Source organism: Camelus ferus, chromosome 6 (genome assembly GCF_009834535.1).
Source record: "Camelus ferus isolate YT-003-E chromosome 6, BCGSAC_Cfer_1.0, whole genome shotgun sequence".
Lineage (NCBI taxonomy): Eukaryota > Metazoa > Chordata > Mammalia > Artiodactyla > Camelidae > Camelus > Camelus ferus.
The window spans coordinates 57047907-57071390 of NC_045701.1; the positions used below are offsets into that span (position 1 = coordinate 57047907).

At 36.5% G+C, this 23484-nt stretch overlaps 1 protein-coding gene across 1 annotated transcript; it reads left to right on the top strand.

Moving 5' to 3' along the window:
- The first annotated feature begins 960 nt into the window (after positions 1 to 960).
- Positions 961 to 22526, top strand: NAA30 (N-alpha-acetyltransferase 30, NatC catalytic subunit). The gene is made up of 5 exons (XM_032482095.1): positions 961 to 1115; positions 1380 to 2151; positions 6842 to 6965; positions 8792 to 8847; positions 17246 to 22526. Exons 2-5 carry the CDS (start codon positions 1381 to 1383, stop codon positions 17381 to 17383), a joined length of 1089 nt encoding a protein of 362 aa, XP_032337986.1. The 5' UTR covers positions 961 to 1115; position 1380; the 3' UTR covers positions 17384 to 22526.
- The last annotated feature ends 958 nt before the right edge of the window (positions 22527 to 23484 follow it).

Here is a 23484-nt window from a genome sequence, read left to right on the forward strand (position 1 = left end):
TAAAAAACAACTTGCTCCGTGTGCTGGTGAGTTACACTACGTGCGTTCCTCTTAGAACAGATGGGCTGAAAATCGTCAGCTGTGTGACTAGAGCGGAAACAGCGGAGCCTCGCGCTGCAGCATTTGCGCAGTTTTCTTCCCCCCGCATCCGCTCAGACTACTTGGCAGAGAGAGGGCGGGGAGAAGGTTCAGGACACCTCTTGACCGGTGCTTCTCACCCCTTCAATTTCGGGTCACAAGTTTAAGAATGTGCTTCTTAGCCGTTGCCACTCTCTTCCATCATCTCTCTTTTAACTCTTACCCAGGCGTGCTTGCAGCTACCCTGCACCTGTTATTCCCGTTAACCTCCAGTTTACCTGGGCATAGTAAAGGAGAGAGCAAGAGGACTACCTGTCCACCTTCTCTTGCCTCGAAACGGGAAAGACTAAACTTTATTCATTTTGCAGTCGACCAGGTTTCAACAACCATTCCCATATTTTCACAGTTCAAAGCTTTTAACTTCCTCTCCTTTTCGATTTTCTCCCTTCATTTGCTCCATTTTTTAAGGGACTCAGGTAACCCGTCTCCTGCCCCCGGTCAGGGCAAAGGTTAAACGTTGTAGAGCTGAGGAAAAGCATTTTTAGGAGTCTTGTCTACGGTCGGGGCAGCAGGCCAGGAGCGGGCTGGCTTCGCTGCAGCTCGGTGGGAGCGCCTGTCCGGCCCCTCCCTCCCCGGCCCCACGCTGCAAGCTCCGCGGGCTAAGGAGCCCCAAGGCCGAAGATAGTGGGTTGGGAGCTGGTGACTCCAAAGCCCTCTGAGACTCCCCAGCCCCACAGCCCCACCCATTAGCACGCGGCCTGCCCCGAGGCCCGCGGGAGACACCTTCGTCCCCGCCCCTCCACAGGTCACCTCCCTCCACGCCCCTTTCCCTCGGCCCCGGCAGCCGGCAGGCAGGGAAGTGTCGTAAAGCCAGGCCCAGGAAACTTTACCCGGGGTAACAGCCGAGGCGCTTTACGGCGACGGCGGCTGAGTGTGAGCTTTGGCGGCGGTGGAGGCGGCCGCGGCGGCGAAGGAGGCGGCGGCGGCGGCTGAGGAGGAAGAGGAGTGGCGGCAGTGGCGGCGGGGACCTGTGCGGGGTGAGTCGCGCGGAGTGGACGGGGAGGGGCCGCGGGTGACAGGGCTGGCGGATGGGCGCGGGTGGACGGGGACAGTGGCAGGCTGGGCAGCTGGGCGGCGCTGAAGAGCTGGGGGGGGCCCGCGGAATTGGGGGGCCAGCTCTGTGAGGGACGGTTTCTGCCTTTGTTTCCCCCCACCTCGGCCGCCCCCCGCTCTCCGTCCCTCTGCTCCGCACTCGTCGGCCGGGTCTCATGGCCTCCCTTCTCGGTCTGTGTCACTTCTAGGATGGCGGAGGTACCGCCTGGGCCTAGCAGCCTCCTCCCACCACCAGCACCTCCGGCCTCGGCGGCGGCCGAGCCCCGCTGTCCCTTCCCGGTGGGGGCCGCCCTCGCCTGCTGCAGCGAGGACGAGGAGGACGACGAGGAGCACCAAGGCGGCGGCGGCAGGAGTCCGGCGGGCGGCGAGGCGGCGGCGGCGGCAGCGGCCAAGGGGCATCCGTGCCTCCGCTGTCCTCAGCCGCCGCAGGAGCAGCTGCAACTCAACGGATTGATCAACCCCGAACTGCGGCACCTCCGGGCGGCCGCCTCCCTCAAGAGCAAGGTTTTGAATGTGGCCGAGGCGGCCACGATCACGGCCACCCCCGACGGGGGCCCCAGAGCGACTGCAACAAAAAGAGCCGGGGTACACTCGGGCGAGAGCCCCTCTCACTGCCTCCCCAATAATGCAAGAACTGCGCTCCCCAACCCGGCAGAGGCAGCGGAGGTGAGCGATCCCGCGGCGGCCCGCAATGGACTGGCGGAGGGCACGGAGCAGGAGGAGGAGGAAGACGAGCAGGTGCGGCTGCTGTCTTCATCCCTGACGGCCGGCTGCAGTTTAAGAAGCCCCTCGGGCAGGGAGGTTGAGCCTGGGGAGGATCGGACGATACGTTATGTCCGATATGAATCCGAGCTACAAATGCCCGATATCATGAGACTGATCACCAAAGATCTGTCTGAACCCTACTCCATTTATACCTATAGATACTTTATCCACAACTGGCCACAGCTGTGCTTCTTGGTAAGTGGATGGAATCAAAAAAGGGTGTACCCAGCAGAGAGATCCAGGCCGTGCAGGGCAGGGAGTGTGAGGGCTGGAGTGGCAGTGGAAGTATCCTGTATTTCATAGTACGTTACGTGATGTAAAGTGCGTGCACACACTCCTAGTTATTTAATGAAACTGTTCTGAAAGTAAGACTTCGTGATCCAGGTTAACTTGATACCAGTGTAAATCCAACAAGCTCATGTGATGCATGTTGGGGGGTCTTGTAGCCTGTTTACATTAGCTTATAATCATGTTTAGCCGTCTTTAATTACCCTCCCTCATCATCAAAGCACTTTGCAATCACTTAATTTGAACATGGTTCTGTTCAGATACAGGCCTTATTAATCTCTCAGTTACAGCCATAATCAGGGAAGAGTGTATGCATAAACATGTTTCGGTGAATATGATTGTCAGTAAACTTGCTGTGGCCACATGGAGAAATAAATCTTAGAAGCATAATTCTGTAATTATGGAGATTGTTTCCTTTTACTTCAACAGGACAATTAACAGTTGTAGCCAGCCAGCCTTCTTTCTGGTGCACAGTTGCAGAAGGTGCTACCAACACTTTTGGTGGCTGAAAGACTCCTGAAACTTGAACAAAATACCCGTCGGGGGAGTGTAGGAAACTAAGTGTGAAATTGTACTAGTCTGTTTTGTTTTGTTTTTAAGAAACTGGTCATAGATATACTTAAATATTAATAGTAGTGCTGGCTTCTGTGAAATATAATTGACAGAAAATTTTTTATTTATACATGAGCAAAAAAGACTTGGCTACCAAACAAGCCAAAAAAATTTTTCCCCAATAGTATTGACTAATTTCACTCTGTATGAAACCTTTCACTTAAATGTTGGTGGCAGGTGTGTGCATTGTATCATGTACTCACAGGCATGTCATTTCCATTGAATTTTATTGGAGCAAGGCAACTGGCTTTTAAAGAGTAGTTTATGATATGTGAAGGGAAAAGCCACTACTATTATTTATTGTTTAGAACTGACTTAGTTGCACTCACTAATTTCCTTCGAGATGCTTTGACAATACTTAGACATCTATCTTTTTGCATAGGAATCTGTCTTGTTGATTCTGTAGTTAGTGGTAATCTGAAAATATAACCTCAGTATTGTAGATAATGGTAGTTGTGCTATTTTCTGCATTCACTTTGCTAAACTTCAGTTTAGTATGTTTGTTTAAACTGGGAACTATTTTATTTTCTACAAAACTGCTTACAGGATTCTAACCATTGTATCAAAATAGAAGTTCTAAGACATGTCTGTGGTGATGAATGGGAAAATGATTTTATAGCACTATTATAAATGTCATATCAAGTGCCATTATAAATGCTAAAAATTGTAGACTGATTTTATTGTAAGTTGACCTACAAAAACATACAATTTAGTCACACTTTAAATCGAAATAGTGTATGTATTTCTGTTAACTCCAGAAAATAGTTGTGTATATATGATATTTAGTCAACTTTTGAGTTCCAGTATTACCTAGACCTCCCTCAACTTCAGTGCCATTTTAGACTCTGATAAACTGAATATTACTCAACTTCGGGTTTGGTTTCACATAGACTCCTACCACTTCACCAGCTATTTTGTACTTTAACCCTTAATAGCCAGTTTGTTTATCATTAAATACTGAATATTCAGAAATTGTGATATATAAATGTGGTTGACGTTATGTTTATCACATATACATATGTAAGATTTACTAAGACAAGTATGAATCTGAAAGTATTGAACATAAAACAATAGTTAAACAATCAGAGGCCATTTAGAAATGGGGCCTCTATATTGACATTTTAAAAATTTAAATTTCACTTGGGAACTAATTTAAAACAAATGTAAGTTTGTGTTTAAGTCATATCAATTTAGAACTATATAGAATCCTAGAGATAATCTAGTTCAATTTAATTTTTTTAATGAAAAAAAAATTAAGGACCAGAGTCACTTAAAATGTTCAAATCTAATCTCCAGATATTTAATGTCCAGAGATATAAAACTAGAGCCCAGGTCTCCTGGCCTCTCATGGAAACAGCTAAGAACCTGAAAAATGACATACCCTTGACTTTGTCAGTGAAGATCCTTATGTCACCAAGTTATGCTTCACTAAAAGACAGTTGTTCTTGCAAACATCAATCTCAAGAGATTAGAAGTCTCCAGAATGTTCCTGGTTCCATGAGTAACCTACAGTGGATCAAATGGAATATATGATGTTGAACCTTAGAAAACTGCCGATACTTGACCATATTTAACTAACAAAAATGATTGTTCTAATGATTCTTCCTAATAATTGTAACAGATGTGAAAGTAGAGTACTGTACAAATGCGAGGCACTGTCAGTTACTCTGTCCTTAACTAATTTATCTCTGCCTCTTTTGAGTTCATTGTATTTTAGTTGTTGGTGCCTTTTTGAACTTCTTAAACTTATTACCAACAATATAGTATAGTACTTCCGTTTATTTATTCCAGATTTAACTTTCCAGCTTCCTCTGTTTTCCTGTTTGTACTATTCTGGAATTTGGGAATATGTATTTCACACAACTTACATTTTTCAGGTTTAATAGATTGACGAGCATTTGGCCTTGTAGAGTTAAATTTTAATCTTGCCTGGAATTTTTTAGTTCCTATCCTTGAAAAAAGAATACATTTTAATGGCATGATTTCCAAATTTATGTGCAGAAGCTTTTATTTGGCAAAAATGACATGCAGTTTAATGATTCTTGTAAGTGCATTTTCATCAGCAATTTATCAGGGAAAAATGCAGCATTGGCCTTCCTTACTACCAGCATCTTATTAATAACGGTGGATCATATATTGGGCTTTATTTTTAAATGATATGTACCACTTGAATTTTGCTCCTACGGATTCTTGATTAGTAAGAAATCAATCTAGTCTAAGAGTAAATCAGTATAATACTTTGTTTGCTCATTACTTCCTTGGTTAAAGGGCAAAGATTTGTTTGAAATGCCTATCCAATTTGAAAGTATTGTCCAGTTGTATTGTGTCTGGTAGTTTTAATTTTTTCTTCTTTTGGATGGTGTATTAACTGTAAAATGTAGCTGTCCTACAGTTTTGTATCATAGATTTCCATTTCCCCTTGCTTATGAGGTCAGGTCAAAAACTTTTTTAATGTACCATTTCTTCCCGGGTATGTGCACACACAGCCACAGTAAGTTATGTTCAAATCAGAAAATGTCAGAGTTGTTCAACCAGGCAGCTTTTGTATATATTTTAAGTCTTAATTCAGAAAGAAATGTTGGTTTTCAAAAGAACTTTGAAAGGACTAGATTAATTTATCATGAATAAAAATGGAAATAACAATTTTAGAGGTTTATTGGCACCAAAAGTTTTGGATTGTGTTGATAAAACAAATGAATTAATGTGCACTGTTGAATTTAATATCTCCTCAAAAGGATTTTTCTGACCTAGTTTAGGTTTGCATGAAGTGGATTAGAATTATCTTGCCTGAAGATTTCTCCACAGTTGAAAAAAGGCTTTTTAGTCAATTTAAGGAATGATGAACTAAAAAAAGTCATAACAAATTCCATATAAAATAGATACTAAGTATAAATTGGGCTTTGCTCGTTGATTTTTTTTTTTAACCTGTTTCTGGTTTTTGTTATTGAAATAGTTTCTTCTGAAAAATTAATTTTATTGAGATGATTTTTTTTTAATGAAGGCTCTTTATAGCAGACAAGTATTTCTGTCGGATACATTATTAAACAATTGAAACTATTGCCTTTTTTATATTTTTCAGAATACAGTGTTACTAGAACTTTGTCAGTGATGGAATTTTTGAAAAATATATTTTCAATGGTGATGCTGGAAATTTTAATGAAAATGAAGGCTGATTAGCTTTTATTTAATATGTAAATTTTCATTGCCTGGAAAGCTTTATGTTTTTATTAAAATAGAAAGCTCTGAAAAAATTATATTAAAGCTGTTGCTTTAATATAAAGCTTTGATTTTGAGTTCTAGATATCCTGTGAGCTTTGTGGCAGTGACTCACTGTCAGGGGAGTCTTAAAAATGAGACCATTGTATGTCTAGTGTTTGTAGAGCTTCAATAACAAAAATCCCTTGGATAGGCTCTAAAAAATATCTTAAAAACAATCCTTTTTCTGAAAATCATTTACATTTTTTTCCTGATCAAAATCTAACTCTACTGTTCAGGTATAAATATTATGTCTTATTTCTGTCTTTCACTAAAACTTTATTATAATTAAATATAAATTTATAGTATTCTGTTGGTAAGTTTCACAATGTTTTATCACATCCTAATGAAAAGATTTTTTTTTCTTCAGAAATGTTCACGTTTCCCCTTTCCCAAATCTTAAACATGTAGGTCTTTATTGCAACTAATTATAAGCACCTCTTATAGAGTACTTGAATATTTACCATGTGAAAATCTTGCTTTTTCCCCTAAGCTTTACTAATGAGCATAAGAAGTTAACGTGCTTAGGAACATTGAAAGATTTTAAAACTAGAACATTTGAAGGAGTTCTGGGATTTAGATTTCTGAAATTTATGTGACCACTCTCTTGTTAGAATTCTTACTATTTCTTCTTCCTTCAAAAATACCAATGGTTGGTTGCTGTTTCCCTGGGTAATTGTGCAGTACCTGATGGCAATGTATTCTTTGTAACTGTTTGTTTATTTTTAAGGCCATGGTAGGGGAAGAGTGTGTAGGTGCCATCGTTTGCAAGTTGGATATGCACAAAAAGATGTTCCGCAGAGGTTATATAGCCATGTTAGCCGTGGATTCCAAATACAGGAGAAATGGCATTGGTAAGAAAAATATTATGTCACAAAAAGAATGCCTAAGTTGTTTTCATTTTTGTTTTTTGAAACAAAAGACTTAAATGTAAATACTATATAGAAATGAGCGTGAAGCTAAGGAAAGAAAATTACGATTGTTTTTATTTCAAAATATTTTCAAAGTGTTTTTAAAATGAATTGTTGTCTTTATTAATGTTTTAATTACTTGAGAGATTATCTTTCTAACACTTACTAGGTGATCAGTTTTCACCTTCCATTTTTTTTTTATCACATCCAAAATGGTTTGCACTATAGTTAGTTCTGCAGTTTTTAATAGCATTATTAGGGTGCTTGATCACAGCCCTAAAGCAGCTCTCTGTTACTTGGGTTAAATGGTGCTCGATCACAGCAAAATTATGGAGAAATTGTTATTATTATTTAGTATTAGTCATCAAACATATTAGCAATTTAGGGAGGACCAGAAAGGAGAATTATTTCTTACTACTATTCACAAGCTCATCTCTTTTCTGGGCTACTTTTCCTGGCAATTTCAGTTAATCTTATCCTCATGGTTCATAGTGGTCATTAGAATCATCTGGGTGGTTTAGAAACAAATGGTTAGGCCCCTCCCCTTGAGAATCTTGTTTGTCCTGTTAGGAGTAAGGCTGAAGTTTCTCCAGGTGACTATGATGTAAGCCTAGTTAAGAACCAGTGTCCTAGTGTCTAGGACCTACTGGCTTTTTTGTTCAAGATAGAAAATCAGGTAGACAAGCCCTCGTCTGAGCATGGCAAATTCTGAGATGTACTGAAGCTAAGTAAATGTTCATGAAAGAAGACTTGATGCCTGTACTAGTATTTAATTACTAGCAGTTTTGTCACTTGCAGTTTTTTTAAACTGTAAGTGTTCATGTCCAATTTAAGACTTTGACACAATCATGAGAAATCATTTTGAAAGGTTTAATTAATACATTAGGTTTAACCGGCTTTCCTTATAGTATTATAGTTTGCCACTAAAATTTTTAATAAATTGGGCTTATTACATAAGCCAGGTTTGCATCTTTCATGTATTAAAAAGAGCTGATAAAGACTCATGGCAAATGATAGGCAGATTGTCTGGTTACTTCAGAGAGCAGAAACCAGTGCCTTGAGGATTACGTCCTGGCCCTCAGATGTATTTTATAGCCAGGTAACACAAGCTTGCTGGTGTACATGATTTGAAAATTAAGAGATTTCTTTTAAAATTTGGATTTCTTTCTTCTCTTAAAATCAAAGTTGGCACTTGCTTTCCCTTTAACATATGAAATATACCTGACCTTAAACTGGGATACAGACACACTACTGACATTATTTTGGAGTGCTGGACCTCAGTGTGCCCAGGCTTACTATAAGGTTTGTAGGAACTAACCCAGTATCTTGGGCCCACTCTGGGTCACAGCACTTCCAGTGTGATCTTTGGCAAGATTGGCTCAAAGTCATGCAGTGAGTTCTTGCCAGCTGAAGGAGTTCCTGGATTGCACTGGCCATATCTTGCCTTTTTCTTTTTTCCCTTTTCTCTTAGCTTCGATCAAAATAGCATAAACTTCTATTTGGAGCAAATAATTACACCTGAGAAAAAGGGATATATTGGGAGGTAGATCTTTCAAGAGGAAACTTATTTTGCTATGCATAGGTTCTGCTGGCCTCTCAGTTTAAATCTATAGATTTTTTCCCACTTAATTTGAGATAATCTGTGTATCCACATCCAAGGTAGAATCCAGCATTTGACATTTCTTTGCTTCTTGTAAATATCATAATTTAGGTATCTTTAAGAAACTAAATACATTTTTCCGTCATTAATACTCAGCTCTATGTTCTAGGTACTAACTTGGTTAAGAAAGCTATATATGCCATGGTTGAAGGAGATTGTGATGAGGTAAGTGTTTCTAAATGTTTATCCTGGGCTATATTCTACTGGGTATTTTTTATAAATGTCCCATAATAAATTGTACTGCAGATTTCATTACAAATTATTATTATACAGATATAACTTGTGCTGAAAATTATATTCCATTTAAAACACATGAATTTTGACCTGGAACAAATTTTAAGGTGATAATGGGAGCTAAAATTTGTTCTGTGTCAAAATGTAAAGGTGAAATTTTAGATGTTTTCAGCAAGTAATTGGTATTCAGAGCTCTGATTTGTTACCAGTTAAATGACTTAAGGTAGCTCTAATTACAAATATTATTGTAGTTTACTTGTATATTGGCCTTGGTTTCTTTCTAAATAATACTTTTTTTTACAGCTGTCAGCCCATGTCAAAAGCCTTTCACATTTGAAGAAACCTCTCAGTATTAAGTAATAAGGCTGTCGTGGGGAAAGACAACCGCTTGTTAAACATGGGGCTGTCTGTATTTAACATAAAAGCATCTACTCTTCACTGTGTTTGTAAGGCCTGGTGACAGGTGTAATTTCTTTGTTTCCTGTAACACTGTTCACATGATAAGTGCTCCATAAATAATAGTGATGTTTGGGAATGGTAAGATTTACTATTAGGTAATGCGGAAGGGAATAAGTATAAACTAAGGAAGTATAGGTATCTTTAATATAACAGTGGTGATTAAAAAGGACAGAGTTGTACTGTGCTAGTGATTTTATGAGCAATACAGCTAACAATTTCTTTATTATTGGAGGGCAAATGTGCCTTAGAGAGTTCTCAAAATACTTGAAATTAGGTAATTTTTTTCTCAGTAGACTGACCTCAATAAGTAAGTTGTTCTGGTTATTATTTTTTTTAAGTGCAAACTTTTTTTGGTACAAAATTTGTACACAATCATTAACCATTATATGTATGTGTATTTTGGGGTGCAGAATCCCTTCTTTGACCATCTGCATGCTTTTCGACTCTTTATCCTTCCTTCCACTTACAGCTACTATTAATCTTGCAGTTTGCATCCTCCTCCTGTTTTCTAAGCATATACTTTTTTATACAAATGAAATCACAATTATTATTCTGCAGTAACGACCTTTTCCATTTAACAATATCTCATGAACATGATTCCACATCAGAATGCAGATGTATTGCAGAGTATTCTCATGCTCCTTGTCCACATTCGTAGTTTGTATTCTGACAGATCATACTAAATAAACTGGTTATATGAGAAGGCCTACAGACATATTGGGCAGCATAGGGAAGTCATCCTGAGATTTAAGGATATTTAATTTTACCCCAAATAAGATAATTTACACCCAGCAAAGGATCTCATATTCACAGCTTTTAATTTCAAAAAGTAAAAGGTGCAATTACCCTGATTATTTACATCATTGGTAAACTAAAATTTGAGTATAAAATTGAGTACAAATTTATTCATGAGTATAAGTCTCTATGTCTGGACCATAGCCATATTGGCTTAGGTAGCTTATCAGGAAGAGAAGTCGGGCTTCACAAAAGTTGCTTAACAGTTTGGAGAAATCTTTGGGATTATAAGACCATTTTTGATCCTCTCCTGAGTAGTGTGGTTCCCAATGAACAGGGATGTTATGAGAAGGGAGTATTATGTTGCTTGAGTTATCCTCGTTACTACCTCGTGACACAGGTAGTATGCTTTACTGCAACTGATCACATTTTTAAATACTATTGATTTTCCTTTGAAAGTTCTGAGGAATGATACAGAGGTTTTGGTTATATTGTTATAATCTCAAGGTTAAGTCCTAAATTAGTGATACATTTTATGGCAGAAATACTCTTTTCATTGTGGGTCTAAAATGCTAATTCTAATTCTTTGTCTTGAAATAATGAGTTTTACTTAATCTTAGAATGAAATGGGGATAATTACATGAACTTATTTCTGTTGTATGGTTTTAAATGGATAGTTTTTACAGTTTGAATAGCTCTGCCTCTGGATTAAGGAACTCTTAAACTCATGGTTTAAAAAAATTGATTATTTGTGTCCCATATTGTTCAGATAAAGAATTTGCTGTACAAAGGGATGAAACTTTTGTTTACTCTTCATAAGGCTTTCATGGTCCCTTTCATTGAATTTAAGGCATATAAGCAACAAACTCTTCTATCTCCTTTTCCCTTCTAATTTTTGATAGTAGTATGTTTGTTGGTTCTACTTCCTTATGTTACCATGTCATCGCATTGGGTTTGGTTTCTTCTGCCTCCATTCCAGTGTAACTGCTTTGTATTTGCTAGACCCATTAGCTTCTTGGTCTTCCTCTGCTTTTTAAAATATTTCTCAGTCTTTAAAATTCAATTCAAATATCAGCAACTCCTTTTAAGTTTTCCTTAATCCTTCTGGATAGAATCAGCTGCACTTTCTGTAGTCTTCCTGACCTTCCTCTTTGTGATTCTGTGCTTCCATTTGCTTATTCGGAGTCTGTGCCTTAGCGCCTGAGAGCTGAGATGCTTTTTCATGGTTACTGTTGTATTCTTAGTACTTAGTGTAGCATTTATGGTAGAGTACATGCTTCATAAATACTGGTTGAATGATTAGTTCTGTGCTTCCAGCATCTTATCTGTGCCTCTTTTTTTGGAGGGAGCAGTTTTGAATTTTGATGTATCTAACTAGCTGTTAACTTGTCTTTCTCTCTAAGCTTTCTAGGAACAGCAATTGTCTTTTTTTTTTTTTTTTTTTGGTCCATAAAAAAATGTATCTGCAAGGTTAACCAAGTTGTTAAAGTACCATTTTGTAAAATTATATGTAAAAATAGTCTTGTATATAGTTCATTGTTCTGAGGGAAACTTTGAAATTATAATTCTCCAAGAATACAATAACCAATTATAAAACAACCAATATGTGATTTTACTTTTAAGTTAGGCCAACCTTCCTTTCTTTTCAAGTTTAAGAAATTTTTACAAATTATCAGAAAGACATTTGAGAAGAGTTTTAAATTACATCTTCTACTACTTAGGTTGTGTTGCTATTTTTTATTCTTACAGAGAGGAGCCTATTAAGAGAGATACATTTGGAAATTTCTATGAACCTGTACCATGCACATCCACTCAGTTTTTATTTTCTATTCTGTTTACAGAATTTATTTATGACCTTGAGTCATGTTTATATTGCTTTTGGTTGCCATTTGTCATTTTAAAATAAATTCAGAGTAAATTAAACAAAGGTTAGTAATCACAGAGTTGAAATGTAGATTATGGTTTTGCCCAAATAACAATGATATACTCTTCTGGTCTAATCGATATTTTCGTTTTGCTTTACTGTGACTTTTCTAACTCTTTATATCAGATTTAGGCATGTTTAAACAGTGTAGCTAAAGATCTTTTTCATTTTCCGTATATTTGGAGCTGACTAAAAAGTTGCAGTATCGAAAAAAAAAGACAAAACATTACTTCATGAATAAGAAGTGCAACACCTATACTGCTAATCTGACTTGAATTTGGTTACATCGCTATGTGCTCTGGCTGCCAAATGTTTAGTGGCTACTAGGACAGGCTTCTTGGGTCTGGGTTTTACATAAGGGGAAATAGTAAGAAAAAGACATACAAATAGCATGAAGGAGTTTTCTTGTGTACCTAAAATACTGAACCCATATGGTGGCCATTTACTTTAATGTACTTTTTTCTGAAATAAATTAAAATGGGGCTGGTGATTGATCAGCACGCTGAGAAGTGCTTTACTTTTTAAGCTGTAGATGTCCCTGAAATGGCCATCGCTGTAAATTTAAATTTCAAAAATTTTTTTAGATTTATGATTGGTTACCAAGATACTAATACTCAGAACTAGTTCATATATGATGAGAATATATTAGAATCAAAGTTTCTTAATGGAGTTTAAGTGTGCAGTATGTGACCTCACATTTTTAGTTGACCAACATGGTACACCCATGTTGTCACACAGAATTTCTGTTTTTAAGGCTATAAAATATTGTGTGTGTGTGTGTGTGTGTATATACACACACACACACACACACACACACACACACACCACTTTTTCTTTATCCATTTGTTGATGGACATTTAGGTTGTTTCCATATCTTGGCTATTGTGATAATGCTGTAATGAACATGGGGACCTCTTTGAGGTCCTGATTTTTCTTCCTTTGGTTATACCCAGAAGTGGGATTTCTGGATCAGATGATAGTTCTGTTTTTAATTTTGGGGGGGACCTTCCATAATGGCTGTACCAAATTACCTTCCCACCAGCAGTAGCCTAATTTATTTACATAACCAATAATAAAACTGTTACATGTTAACAAAATAACATACATTTTATGTAATGTACAAGATGACTTTTAAGCTTTTGCTGTTTAATGATTATATGTTTAACATTTTTAGTTTCACTGGAAACATACTTTTTAGCTATTAGAGGCTGCTAGGAAAAGAACAGAGTGAAATGGAATTAATGAAACTATAAGGATTGTTGGTTGAGTAGTTTGGCCTAGTTAAAGGACTGAATACAAAAGCCTGGTGGGTTCTGGATCCATCTTCTGTCAGTATAGTTGTGTGACTGTAGGAAAGTCATTGTCTGTGCCATGTGATGGTAATTCTGATCTTAAGGGGATGTTATGAAGAGCAATAAAATGTTGGTTCAACAAAATCAGTGTAAGGCCTGTGAGGTGCTAACAATAAGCTAGTCCTTTCCCTCCTTCCAGGACCTCCTAGCCTATAATATTAAAAAAGGCCTTCTAAACTGTAATGGTTTGGCTCATCCCGACAATGGTTTGTTCCTGAGAGAATTGATAGAACTTCACTGTAATCCCTTTTCTTCTGTTAAGTAGAATTCAATTTGCCCAAGTTTCTTTAGGATTAAAAATAACCTCCTTTGGCTTCCTATGTAATACTCCCATGATGGTGGACTCACTTTATAGTGAGTTTCCAGTATAAACCCAGATTCTCTTTTAATATAAGAATTTTAGTAATTATTAAGATGTAGTTGCTTTCTTTTGTGGCATTTTCTGTTGTGTCAAATAGTATATGATCTTTTTGTTTAAAGAATGCAAGTGTGCTGAGAGAATTTTTTTCATTTTAACCAAGGTGTTAGCCCTTTGTGTATTTTTTTTCCTATGTAATTGGGCTTTATTTTATTAATGTTAGGATGCCAATAAACCTGAATTCAACTCTTAACTTGTACCTCCAGTGTATATTTATGTAGCCATAGTTAGCCTCAGATGTGTTTTGAATATTTCAGATTGCCACATATTAATGAATATTGTCTTAGATCCCCTTCATCATGTTAGATCTCCCATTTGCTGCTTTGTTTTACTTTGGGAAACAATCAGAGGTACAGAAGAGTGGATATTGTTAAACTCTAGTTCAGTTTTGGATTCTGGTCTAGTTTTGTTCTACTAGTGGCCTTGAGTTTTACTCATTTACAAAATTGGAGATTTATCTGTTTCATGGGGTTATTGTGAAAATAACATGATAAATGCATGTAATATGACATAATGCATGTGAAATGCTTTACATAGCACTTAGTAAGCCTTCAATAAATATTAGTTATTTTTTTCTACACTGTCACTCTCCTTTTTATTTCTGTGGAATCAGTTCTAAGTTTTGACTTGTTGAAGCTTTATTGCTTCTCATATTAATAGTTTTGACTTCACATTTTAGCTATAATTAGGTGCTAACCTAAAAAAAAGAATTCTAGGAAATACTCAAGAGAATAGTTCAAAACTGGTAAATTGCATTGACCAGACTGGAGACATTACTGAACATTAAATTCTGTTTTTTAAAAACATTTTAAAAAGTCTTATTTTTTATTGAAGTTAGGTGTACAGCAAAGCAATTCAGTTATACAGACCTACATATATAGTTTCTTTTTCATTACAGCTCATCACAAGAAACTAAATATAGTTCCCTGTGCTATATAGTAGGTTAAATTCCAGTTTTTTAAGAGCAGAAAGAAATTGTTGACTTTTTATTCTTAAACCTATTTGTTTGCTGTATAACTTTTATTTAAGGACTTCTTGGAACATTTTCCCTTGATCCTGAACTATTAATTGCTTATTTTTAGATCTTTAAAAAGTGTAGATTTAGCATGTGATTTATTCTCATGAGTTGTTTGCATAGGTAATTGCCTTAAGATGATACTTTCTCTTTAAGTACTTTGGTCATTTAAAAGCTTGGCAGTACTTTTGTTTGTTTTGTATTTGTATGTAATAGAATGAAAGATGCTAAAGATGTATATAATTAACAGATGTTTAAGAGCCTTCTACGTGTTGTGTGTCAGGTGCAAAGAAAACAGATGTGAAAGAAGTACCCATGATCCCTGTCCTTGTTGGGCTCACCAGCTGGGAGAGATGTCATACTCACCAAATGTTGAATGAGCGTGCGTTGAGTCATTCAACGAGTTGAATGAGTTGAACAAGGATCAGTGCAGAGTGCTGTGGGGTAGTACAAAGGGAAACGGATACTCTAGCAGTCTGAAAGTGACATGCTAAAGCCAAAAGCAAGGAAAGTGGACAGGAAGAGCTTCCAGACAGAGAAAACAGCTAACGTGAAAGGTCTAAGGTGGGAAAGATAATGGAGGTTTCTAGAAACTGAAAGTTTCTTGTTGATCGTGGAGAGCAAGGAGGGTAAACCTAAAGCACAGTTAGCAAGGTAGATAGAGGCCATTATCTTGATGGACCTTTTAGGTCTCTTTAGGCTACTGTTAGACTGTGGACTTTTTCTTGCAGACAGAAGAGAATCAGTAAATGGTTTTAAGCAGGGAATTTACAAGGGCATCACTCAGAATAGACCTTTTGAGTTAGGAAGTTCTTGTATTTACAGTGAAAGTTGATGTCAGCTTAGACTAGAATGTTACAGTGGGGATAGAAAGAAGATGATCAGTTTGAGAGAGATTTAAGGGACAGAATTGAAATACTCCATGGTTGAATGTATGTAGATGGTGAAGAGGAAAGGACGTACGAAGATAACTCTGAGGTTTCAGGTTTGAGGCATTGATGGGGTGGAGATCTTGTTACTAATGTGTGGAACTGTAGAGAAGTAGATCCTGAGTTCAATTTTGAATACAGCTGAGTTAAGGTATATATAGTCTTTTCTCTTTTGTTTTTATCTGTTGCTTGAATCCTTGTCATATTTTTTAATAGCTTGAGATAGAATAGGAAGAAACTCGTAGGCTTTACTTGGGAGTTTGTTTAGTTATACTTTGCCCTTTTTTTCCACTCCAAACAACTGAGGGCTCTGACATCCCAACAGTAACTGTGACTCACTGTTGATTCTCAATAAGGTAGGTTGAGAATCAATAGAAAGGCAAACAGAGCTATAAATGTAAAGCGTGGGAGGATGGGATAGAAGATACGGTGGTAGAGGAAGGTAGAAAAAAGGTAGGAAAAAAATCACATAATATTCAAACTTATCAGTTCTTCATTGTTAGGGCCATTGGTTCAGTGATATTTAAAAAGACCCAGATAGTAGTTAATACTTTATGTATTCCTCTAGGTGTTGATATCCATAATGTCTAGACAGTGATTCTCAGAATGTAGTCTGCCTACCAGCAGCATCAACATCACCTAGCAACTTATTAAAAATGCAGACTCTTGGCCCTACTCCAGTGTTCTCAGAAACTCTGGTGGTAAGGTGCAGCAGTCTGTTTTCACAAGCCCTCCAGGACACTAAAGTTTGGGTACCTTTGATCTAGATTTGGCAAACTTTTTCTGCAAAGGACCTGATAGGAAAAACTTCAGGCTTTGCAGACCACAGGTCTCTGGAGCAACTGCTCAACTCTGCTGTTGTATTGAGAAAGCAGCCATAGACACCATGTAAACGATGGGCATGGCTGTGTTCCGAAAAAACTTCATTTACTAAAACAGGCAGTAGGCACATTTGGCCCAAGGGCTATAGTTTGCGGACTCTGGTCTTGACTTGAAACAAATTTGGTAGTTGTCTCCGGGATAAAGGATAACATATTAATGAAAATATAGGAGTTGGAGGTAATCTGAATAGTTTCAAGTAATGGTTTATTTTCTTAAACCTTTGATTGTTGATTTTTCTTCTTGTCTTTTTGTCACACTACTTTTCTTCACAGAGAACTAATTCATCTTTGTTTTAGTATGAAATGTATTCTCATTGCTAGAATTCCCAAACATTTCACAAAAATCAGTAGAACAGAAAATGTCCCCATTGTTCCCACTGCCCTTGCCCTAAGAGATAATTACTTTTGCCAAATTCTGCTGACTCTTTTTCTGGATTCTAACTGTACATCATTAATATGTATTGTTTTCACCATCAATTTTAAAACAGTTAAATGTAGTATGTTTTTCTTAAATATTTGATCTTATTGTTTATAAGTGATTTGTTGAATTATGAAATTATAAATTAGTTTCAAATATGTAAACTTATAACTTAGCTTTTTCTTTTTTTTTTTGAAGGTTGTTTTGGAAACAGAAATAACGAATAAGTCTGCTTTGAAACTTTATGAAAATCTTGGTTTTGTTCGTGATAAGAGGCTGTTCAGATACTATTTAAATGGAGTTGATGCGCTGCGACTTAAATTGTGGCTGCGTTGAGAAACTGATGACATCAAGGAACAACTTTCCAACCATGCAGAATCGACCTTTGCATGCAATGCAATTTGTACAGAATTGCTTTGCAGGTGGATTTAGTAACTTCCATGCAGCTCTTATCTGTCAGTGTCTCATTTGAGTGTCGCACAATATTTGTTGCACTTTGGCATGGCGCATTTGTTCTGAATTAAAAGAGATTGTTTTAAACTTAAAGAGTTCTTTTGGTACCAACAAGATGTGCCAGTTGATAGCCAAGATTTGTTTGTTCATTTGCAAAGTCTGCTGACTATGTTATTTACACAGTGATAATTTTATCACAGAACCAGTAAGTGGAACATGATTTTTGTTCCTTAAAAAAGCCAATGTAGATTGTAAAAATCTCTGAGTATACTAACATTTCACACAAAACCTGCCATAGTTTTCTGAAGGGGGTGGGAGGGAAAGCTTCAATTTTAGGTTTTATTTTTTCAATATTAAATTTTCCATTCTTGAATATTGGTACCTCAGTGATTAGTGAATGAAAACGTTATGTAGGGTTGGGTGTGTCTTACAATGAGTAAAGATAATTAAATTGCGTCTGCCAGTGCCTGTGTAGATAAGTATACTTGTCTTCATCTCTAGTTTTTGAATGCATGCTATCTTTTCTTTTTCTTTAAGGCCTTTGCAAGCAAACTTTTGTTTTTATTTAAATTCTAAATTTGATAATAAATTATTTCAGATTTTTATAATTTGGATACTTTTTCCAGGTGAGTGACAGAGTGGTTTACTGTAGAAGTCCCTTCTTTCCTTATAGTAAGAAGTTGAATCTACTTGGAAAATCTTTGAGAAATCACTCAAAAGGGATGAGAAAAGTTGATGAAGCCGGGAATTGCTGGGTTTTGGATGCACTTTTTTTTGAGAGTGAGGGAATTTTTGGAAAAGAATAGAAAATTAATGTAAATTGGTATGATTTTATTTAATCAAAATTATTGCTGAGCTGTGAAGAACAGCTTTTACAAAGTAGTTGGAACTTTTTTCCCCACTTGGTTTAGATTCACATTGCTTCCATTTCTTAAAATGCTTCACTTTGGGTTCTTGGTCTTAGAAATAAATTTCAAGGTGCACTGTGTCCATTTTAAACTGATTTTCTTTTCACTTATTTTATGCAAATTCCTGGGGGAGCTTTGCTTATTAGTTCCCAGAAAAACAAAAGGGAGAAATGGAAATTTTTTTTTGGAATGAGTTCCATGGGTTTTCTTAATAGCCATCACCATGTTCATTAGTTTCATTGTGTTTTGGCCAGTCTGTGCAATGTAGCAAATTTTGAAGTTGATTGCTTTCAACTGAGTCAGGAAAGTTGTGATGGATAATTTATTTGACTGGAAAACCTAGGTGCCCATTAAAAAAAAGATTCATTCTCTGTGAAAAATGTTTTGTAGGAATCTGTTTTGTTTTTTCTTTAATTTGGATGTGCTTTTCTTCTGCTCTAGGATTTGGTTTGAATTTTATTTTATGGCTATAATTACTGTATTTTTAAAAACCCTACCTCCATTAACAGTTGGTAAAAGCCCCCTTTCAGGAAAGTTTGTTGCCTTTTTTTTTTTTTTTTTTTTTTTTGATAAAGGAAAGCTGCTCCTTGCTCAGTGTAGTGTCTTGAAAGTGAACATGGTGACAAGTACTTTTAAAGTAAAGATACACAAATTTGGTGAAAATAAAATCTTCCTGCTGATGGGATCATTTGTGGTTCCTTATTTTTAACGAGAACTTTTTCTTTCCATTTTATATTGCTCTGGAAATTTCAATGGGCAGAATACTGGTTACATTAAAAATATATGACCACACAGTACTCAGCTTTCTAGCTGACTGTTTTGAGTATGTTTTGGTCAGACTTCATTTGGACTCTAGCATTTAGAGGAATACCAATCATAGTGATGCTTCTGTTATTTTTAATATGGAGGGAGTTGAACTAATACTTCAGTACTTTCATTATCAAATTTTATCTCACGAGTTTATATTTGACTTGCTGGTTCATTAAGTAATGATTGTTGATGAACATATGTTTGTTTGACTCACTAATGGGGACAGTTGTAAAGTAGATACATGATAGATTTTTAGCTCAACCATTAATTTTTTTTGGCAGTTTGTCAATGAAACCATCACTACAGAACTTTTCACCCGAATTGACCAGATTTTGCTGAATTGACTGGGTGTTTTAAATATGAATTTAACTATGTGACTGAAAAGTCAGATGGTTGTCATATTGTTCAAATGGTGTATGTTGACTATCACTGTCTACCTTGTGTCTTTAATTGGGTGTGCAGAAATTCTTTACTTAAGTAGACTAAAAATTTTATCCTCTAGCATGATAACCCAGCACCAAAATTGTCTCCATTCCAGTTGAAGTAGAATCAAACATTCATTTACTTTTTGATATTGGGCTTTCATTTTTTTAATATACTCTTAAAATAATTCCATTTAAAATTGATAGAGCAAGTTCACTTGGCTAAAACTGAGCAAAATTGGTGCAACTTTCTTTTAATGGGGTGCTGCCTCTTTAAGACTGACTGTACTATCCACTGACACTGGTTTGGCAGTTGGTACTGCTGAACATTTTTATATATGCTACCATGAAGCTATATATGTTAGTATTGAAGAAGCTAACGGGTATACTACCATTTTTGATGTGTGGGCTGATTATAATTTCCTTTACGTTAGGATGAAACTACTCTAGAGATGTTCACAGATCATAAACCAGACAGTAGTTTTTGAAGTTGAAGCCAGCAAAATTTAAAAAAAGGAAAAAATTACTATTAAAAATTGGTTTTAATATTTTCTGCCTCTTCCCCCCAATTACCCTCCCCATTTGCTTGACAAATCTTTGTAAAGAAGTTTGTTTGTCACATGTTTTAACTTTACCTTGCCCTGTGTTATGGTATTGGCTGACATGTATAAGACTGGATGTGTATATTTATTATGGTGTCTAAAAATCATGAAGTTCATCACTTTCCAGGAGCATAGATAAAAGCAAATTGGTAGTGCATCAGAGTTACTTTTCAGTGCACCATGACATCACTAAAATGAGTGCTATAATGTTACAGGGCTTTCAGGTTTGTAAAAACATAACCATAAATTATATTGACGTCAGATATGAGTTGAGTATCTATAAAATATCACGTGTATCTCAAAATAATGGACTGCTGTTTGATGACTGGATATTGCTGCATAATTTTCTTCTATTGTCCCATATCCTTTTGGAGAGAGAGATTTAATGGGATTCGAAATGTGCAAGCTGTCTAAATAAGATGCAGTCAAATAAAGTATGGTTAAGTTGTGTTTGCATTTTTCTTTTAGATACAGCTGTGTGCATTTTATGTTTGAGTTGTTTTACCTACTATGAAGAAAAAACCAGGCAATCTATTCAGTTCCCCACTTCCTGCCTCGCATCCAAGAGTTATTTGGAAGAAGTGATATACAGTTATCTCTTTCACTTTATGTTCTGACAAAGTAAATTTGAAAATAACAACATGAACTTGATTTTCCTAAAAGTGTTCAAAGTTGCTCAGCTCATATATCAACTATCAATACAAATGAGTGCGCTTTTGTGTGCATTAAACCAAAACTTGTTTTTTGTCCTTGTTTCATAGCAATTTATTCCTAAGACAGTTTTTATTTTAATTTACTCTCTTTTGTTTGTACTTAAGTAGTGTTTTCCCCCCTTGCTAAGACCAAAGTAAAATAGAGGAATATCTAAAGGGCTTGTTGTCCCATTCTTTTGAGAATCTTTAACTGGTGGTTATGCCATCCTTTCATATTTTAAGATTTACGGATATTAGTAGAAGAGATCTCTCTTAATTGTGATTGCTAAGTTACTTTAATCATGCATTACAAGTCTTTACTTTGTTCTTTTAAGGTCATGTAGTGAAAATATCTGAGTTCATGTTTCACTTGGGCCCCATGTGGAACTCTAAATACTTCATAAATTGTCTAAATAAGAACCAGAAAGTTGGTATCATTCTTTCACACTTATGAACAGAGATCAGTAATAAACTGTAGCCTAGAAGTATGTTGATGTTTTAAGCAACTTTTACCAAGCGAGTTTGAAAAACTTCACAATTATATAGCACATTGCACTTTCTTCAGGTCAGTGCCGTCCAATAGTAGCACTTTCTATGATAGCAGTGTTATTTGTACTCTTCAGTATGGTAGCCACTGGTCACATGTAGCTACTGAGCCCCTGGAGAAAGGCTAGTATGATTGAAGAACTGAATTTTTAATTTTAATTAATTGGAGTTAATTAAAACAGCCACATGTGATTAGGGCTCCTGTATTGGATGGCATAGCTTTAGGTAATATTTAGGCAGTAATAACTGAAGAAAGCATTTTATGAAAAGGGTTTTTAAGACTATACTGTTTAATTTGAAGAATAAAATAGAACGATCATGATTAAAAATTGCCTCAGAGCAATATACTCTGCAAAAGAATATAGCTGCAATGTTATGTTGACAATCTATTTCATTAAAAAGCTACCTGTCACCACCTGTCTCCCTATTCCTGTTGTGATGCAGCCCTGAGAAAAGCAGCCCTTTCAGTTTTTTTTGGTTGGAAGTGCTCTGGGTTGCAGAGATGCACAGATTCAAGTGCCAAAAATTGGTCTCTGATGAGACTGTCTTATCTTTTTAACATTAACATATTTTACATCATTAAGCCTAATGATTTCTCATTTTAAATGAATCTGAAATCATTTTCCCTCTAAATGAGCTTGGTCATTTCTTGTTTTAGCAGTGATCAAACTGGAACATGGAGGTATATCATATTTATACTTTAAAAAAAAATTCTAGAAGATCACATGTTGATACAAGGACAGGTGTCTTTGTTTTTGAGAGAACCAGATTAATTTTGCTGTGTTCTCTGATCACGTCCCCCTTAATTCTAGCTGGTCATGTAGTAAGTGTAATTAATCAAAAGAGCAGGAGTGGAGATGGGAAACACCTGGCCAGAAGGAATACCAGGCTTGGTATGGCCCGTTAACTCTGGTGGGGAAAGAGCTCAAGGCACACGTTCTATTGATAGTAATGGGTGTTTAATCTTCATGTGAAAAAGACCTGAGAATAACAAATACCACCAAAGTGCCAAAATCTGTCTTTCACTGCTCAAAAAAAAAAAAAAAGAAAATGTAAACAATGCAGGGGTTATAATGTAAGGTTTTAATAATGCTAAGAAATAAGCTCATTTTTAGTTGGTGAATTTTTATGACTACCTCTTTGCTGTATGAATATATCTCAGTTTTCTAATACCTCAATTTCCTGAGAATCTGTATGTACATTTTTGTAAATAAAATAATTTACCATATACTAGAGGAAGGACCTGGCTTTTAAAGAAATTGTATAAAAGACATTTGTTACTGGATTTGTTACACAGTGAATCAGTTTGAAATTTCTTAAAAACAGCCTTTTCTGTTCCCCTTGACTGAGGGTTTTTGGTTTTTTGTTTCTTTGTTTTGTGCGTGTGTGTTTTTTTAAGTCAGCATATTCTTATTTAGTGAGATCTGTGTTCCAGGAAGTGTGTACCCTCATTTGTTCATTTACAACTGCAAAGATTTGTATGCCTCCTATGTTTTCCTTTCGTGCCAAAGAAACTCACCCTTTTAAAAAGTCAGCAGGTTGCACAAACTGAAAAAATGTTTGTCCCTTAAGTAAGCATTCTTAAGAATTTTTATTTCCTGGGATTTAAATATTTTCCAAAGGAAAATACCCTCAATTTTAAAGTTAAAGCCAGTAGTAAAAATGCATGTGTTTTTAGGAATGCACTAGTTCCATAGGAAACAATACTGACAATTTTAAGGAACTATGCTGCATTAAAATCCACAATTGTATGGAACTTTTTTAAAGCTGATATAAGATATAAAGTAACTGCTCAACTTTATGTATATTTGTGAGCTGCTCAGGGTTCAGTGGCCTGATTTATAGGGGATTGATCACTATCTGTAGGGCCAGATGTCCTGTGAATGTACATGTTCATTTTAAGGGAGCTGAAGCTGCTGCCTTAAAGCTAAACCTGCTGCCTTTAAACATTGCTACCTCCCTCCCTCCAATCGTGGCTGTAAACAGTGACTCTGAATAGTCAGG

Coding starts and splice junctions, on each gene's coding strand:
- NAA30 (XM_032482095.1), top strand. CDS start 1,381: ATGGCGGAGGTACCGCCTGGGCCTAGCAGCCTCCTCCCACCACCAGCA. Junction 2,152..6,841: donor GGCCACAGCTGTGCTTCTTG/GTAAGTGGATGG, acceptor TTTATTTTTAAG/GCCATGGTAGGGGAAGAGTG. Junction 6,966..8,791: donor ATACAGGAGAAATGGCATTG/GTAAGAAAAATA, acceptor TCTATGTTCTAG/GTACTAACTTGGTTAAGAAA.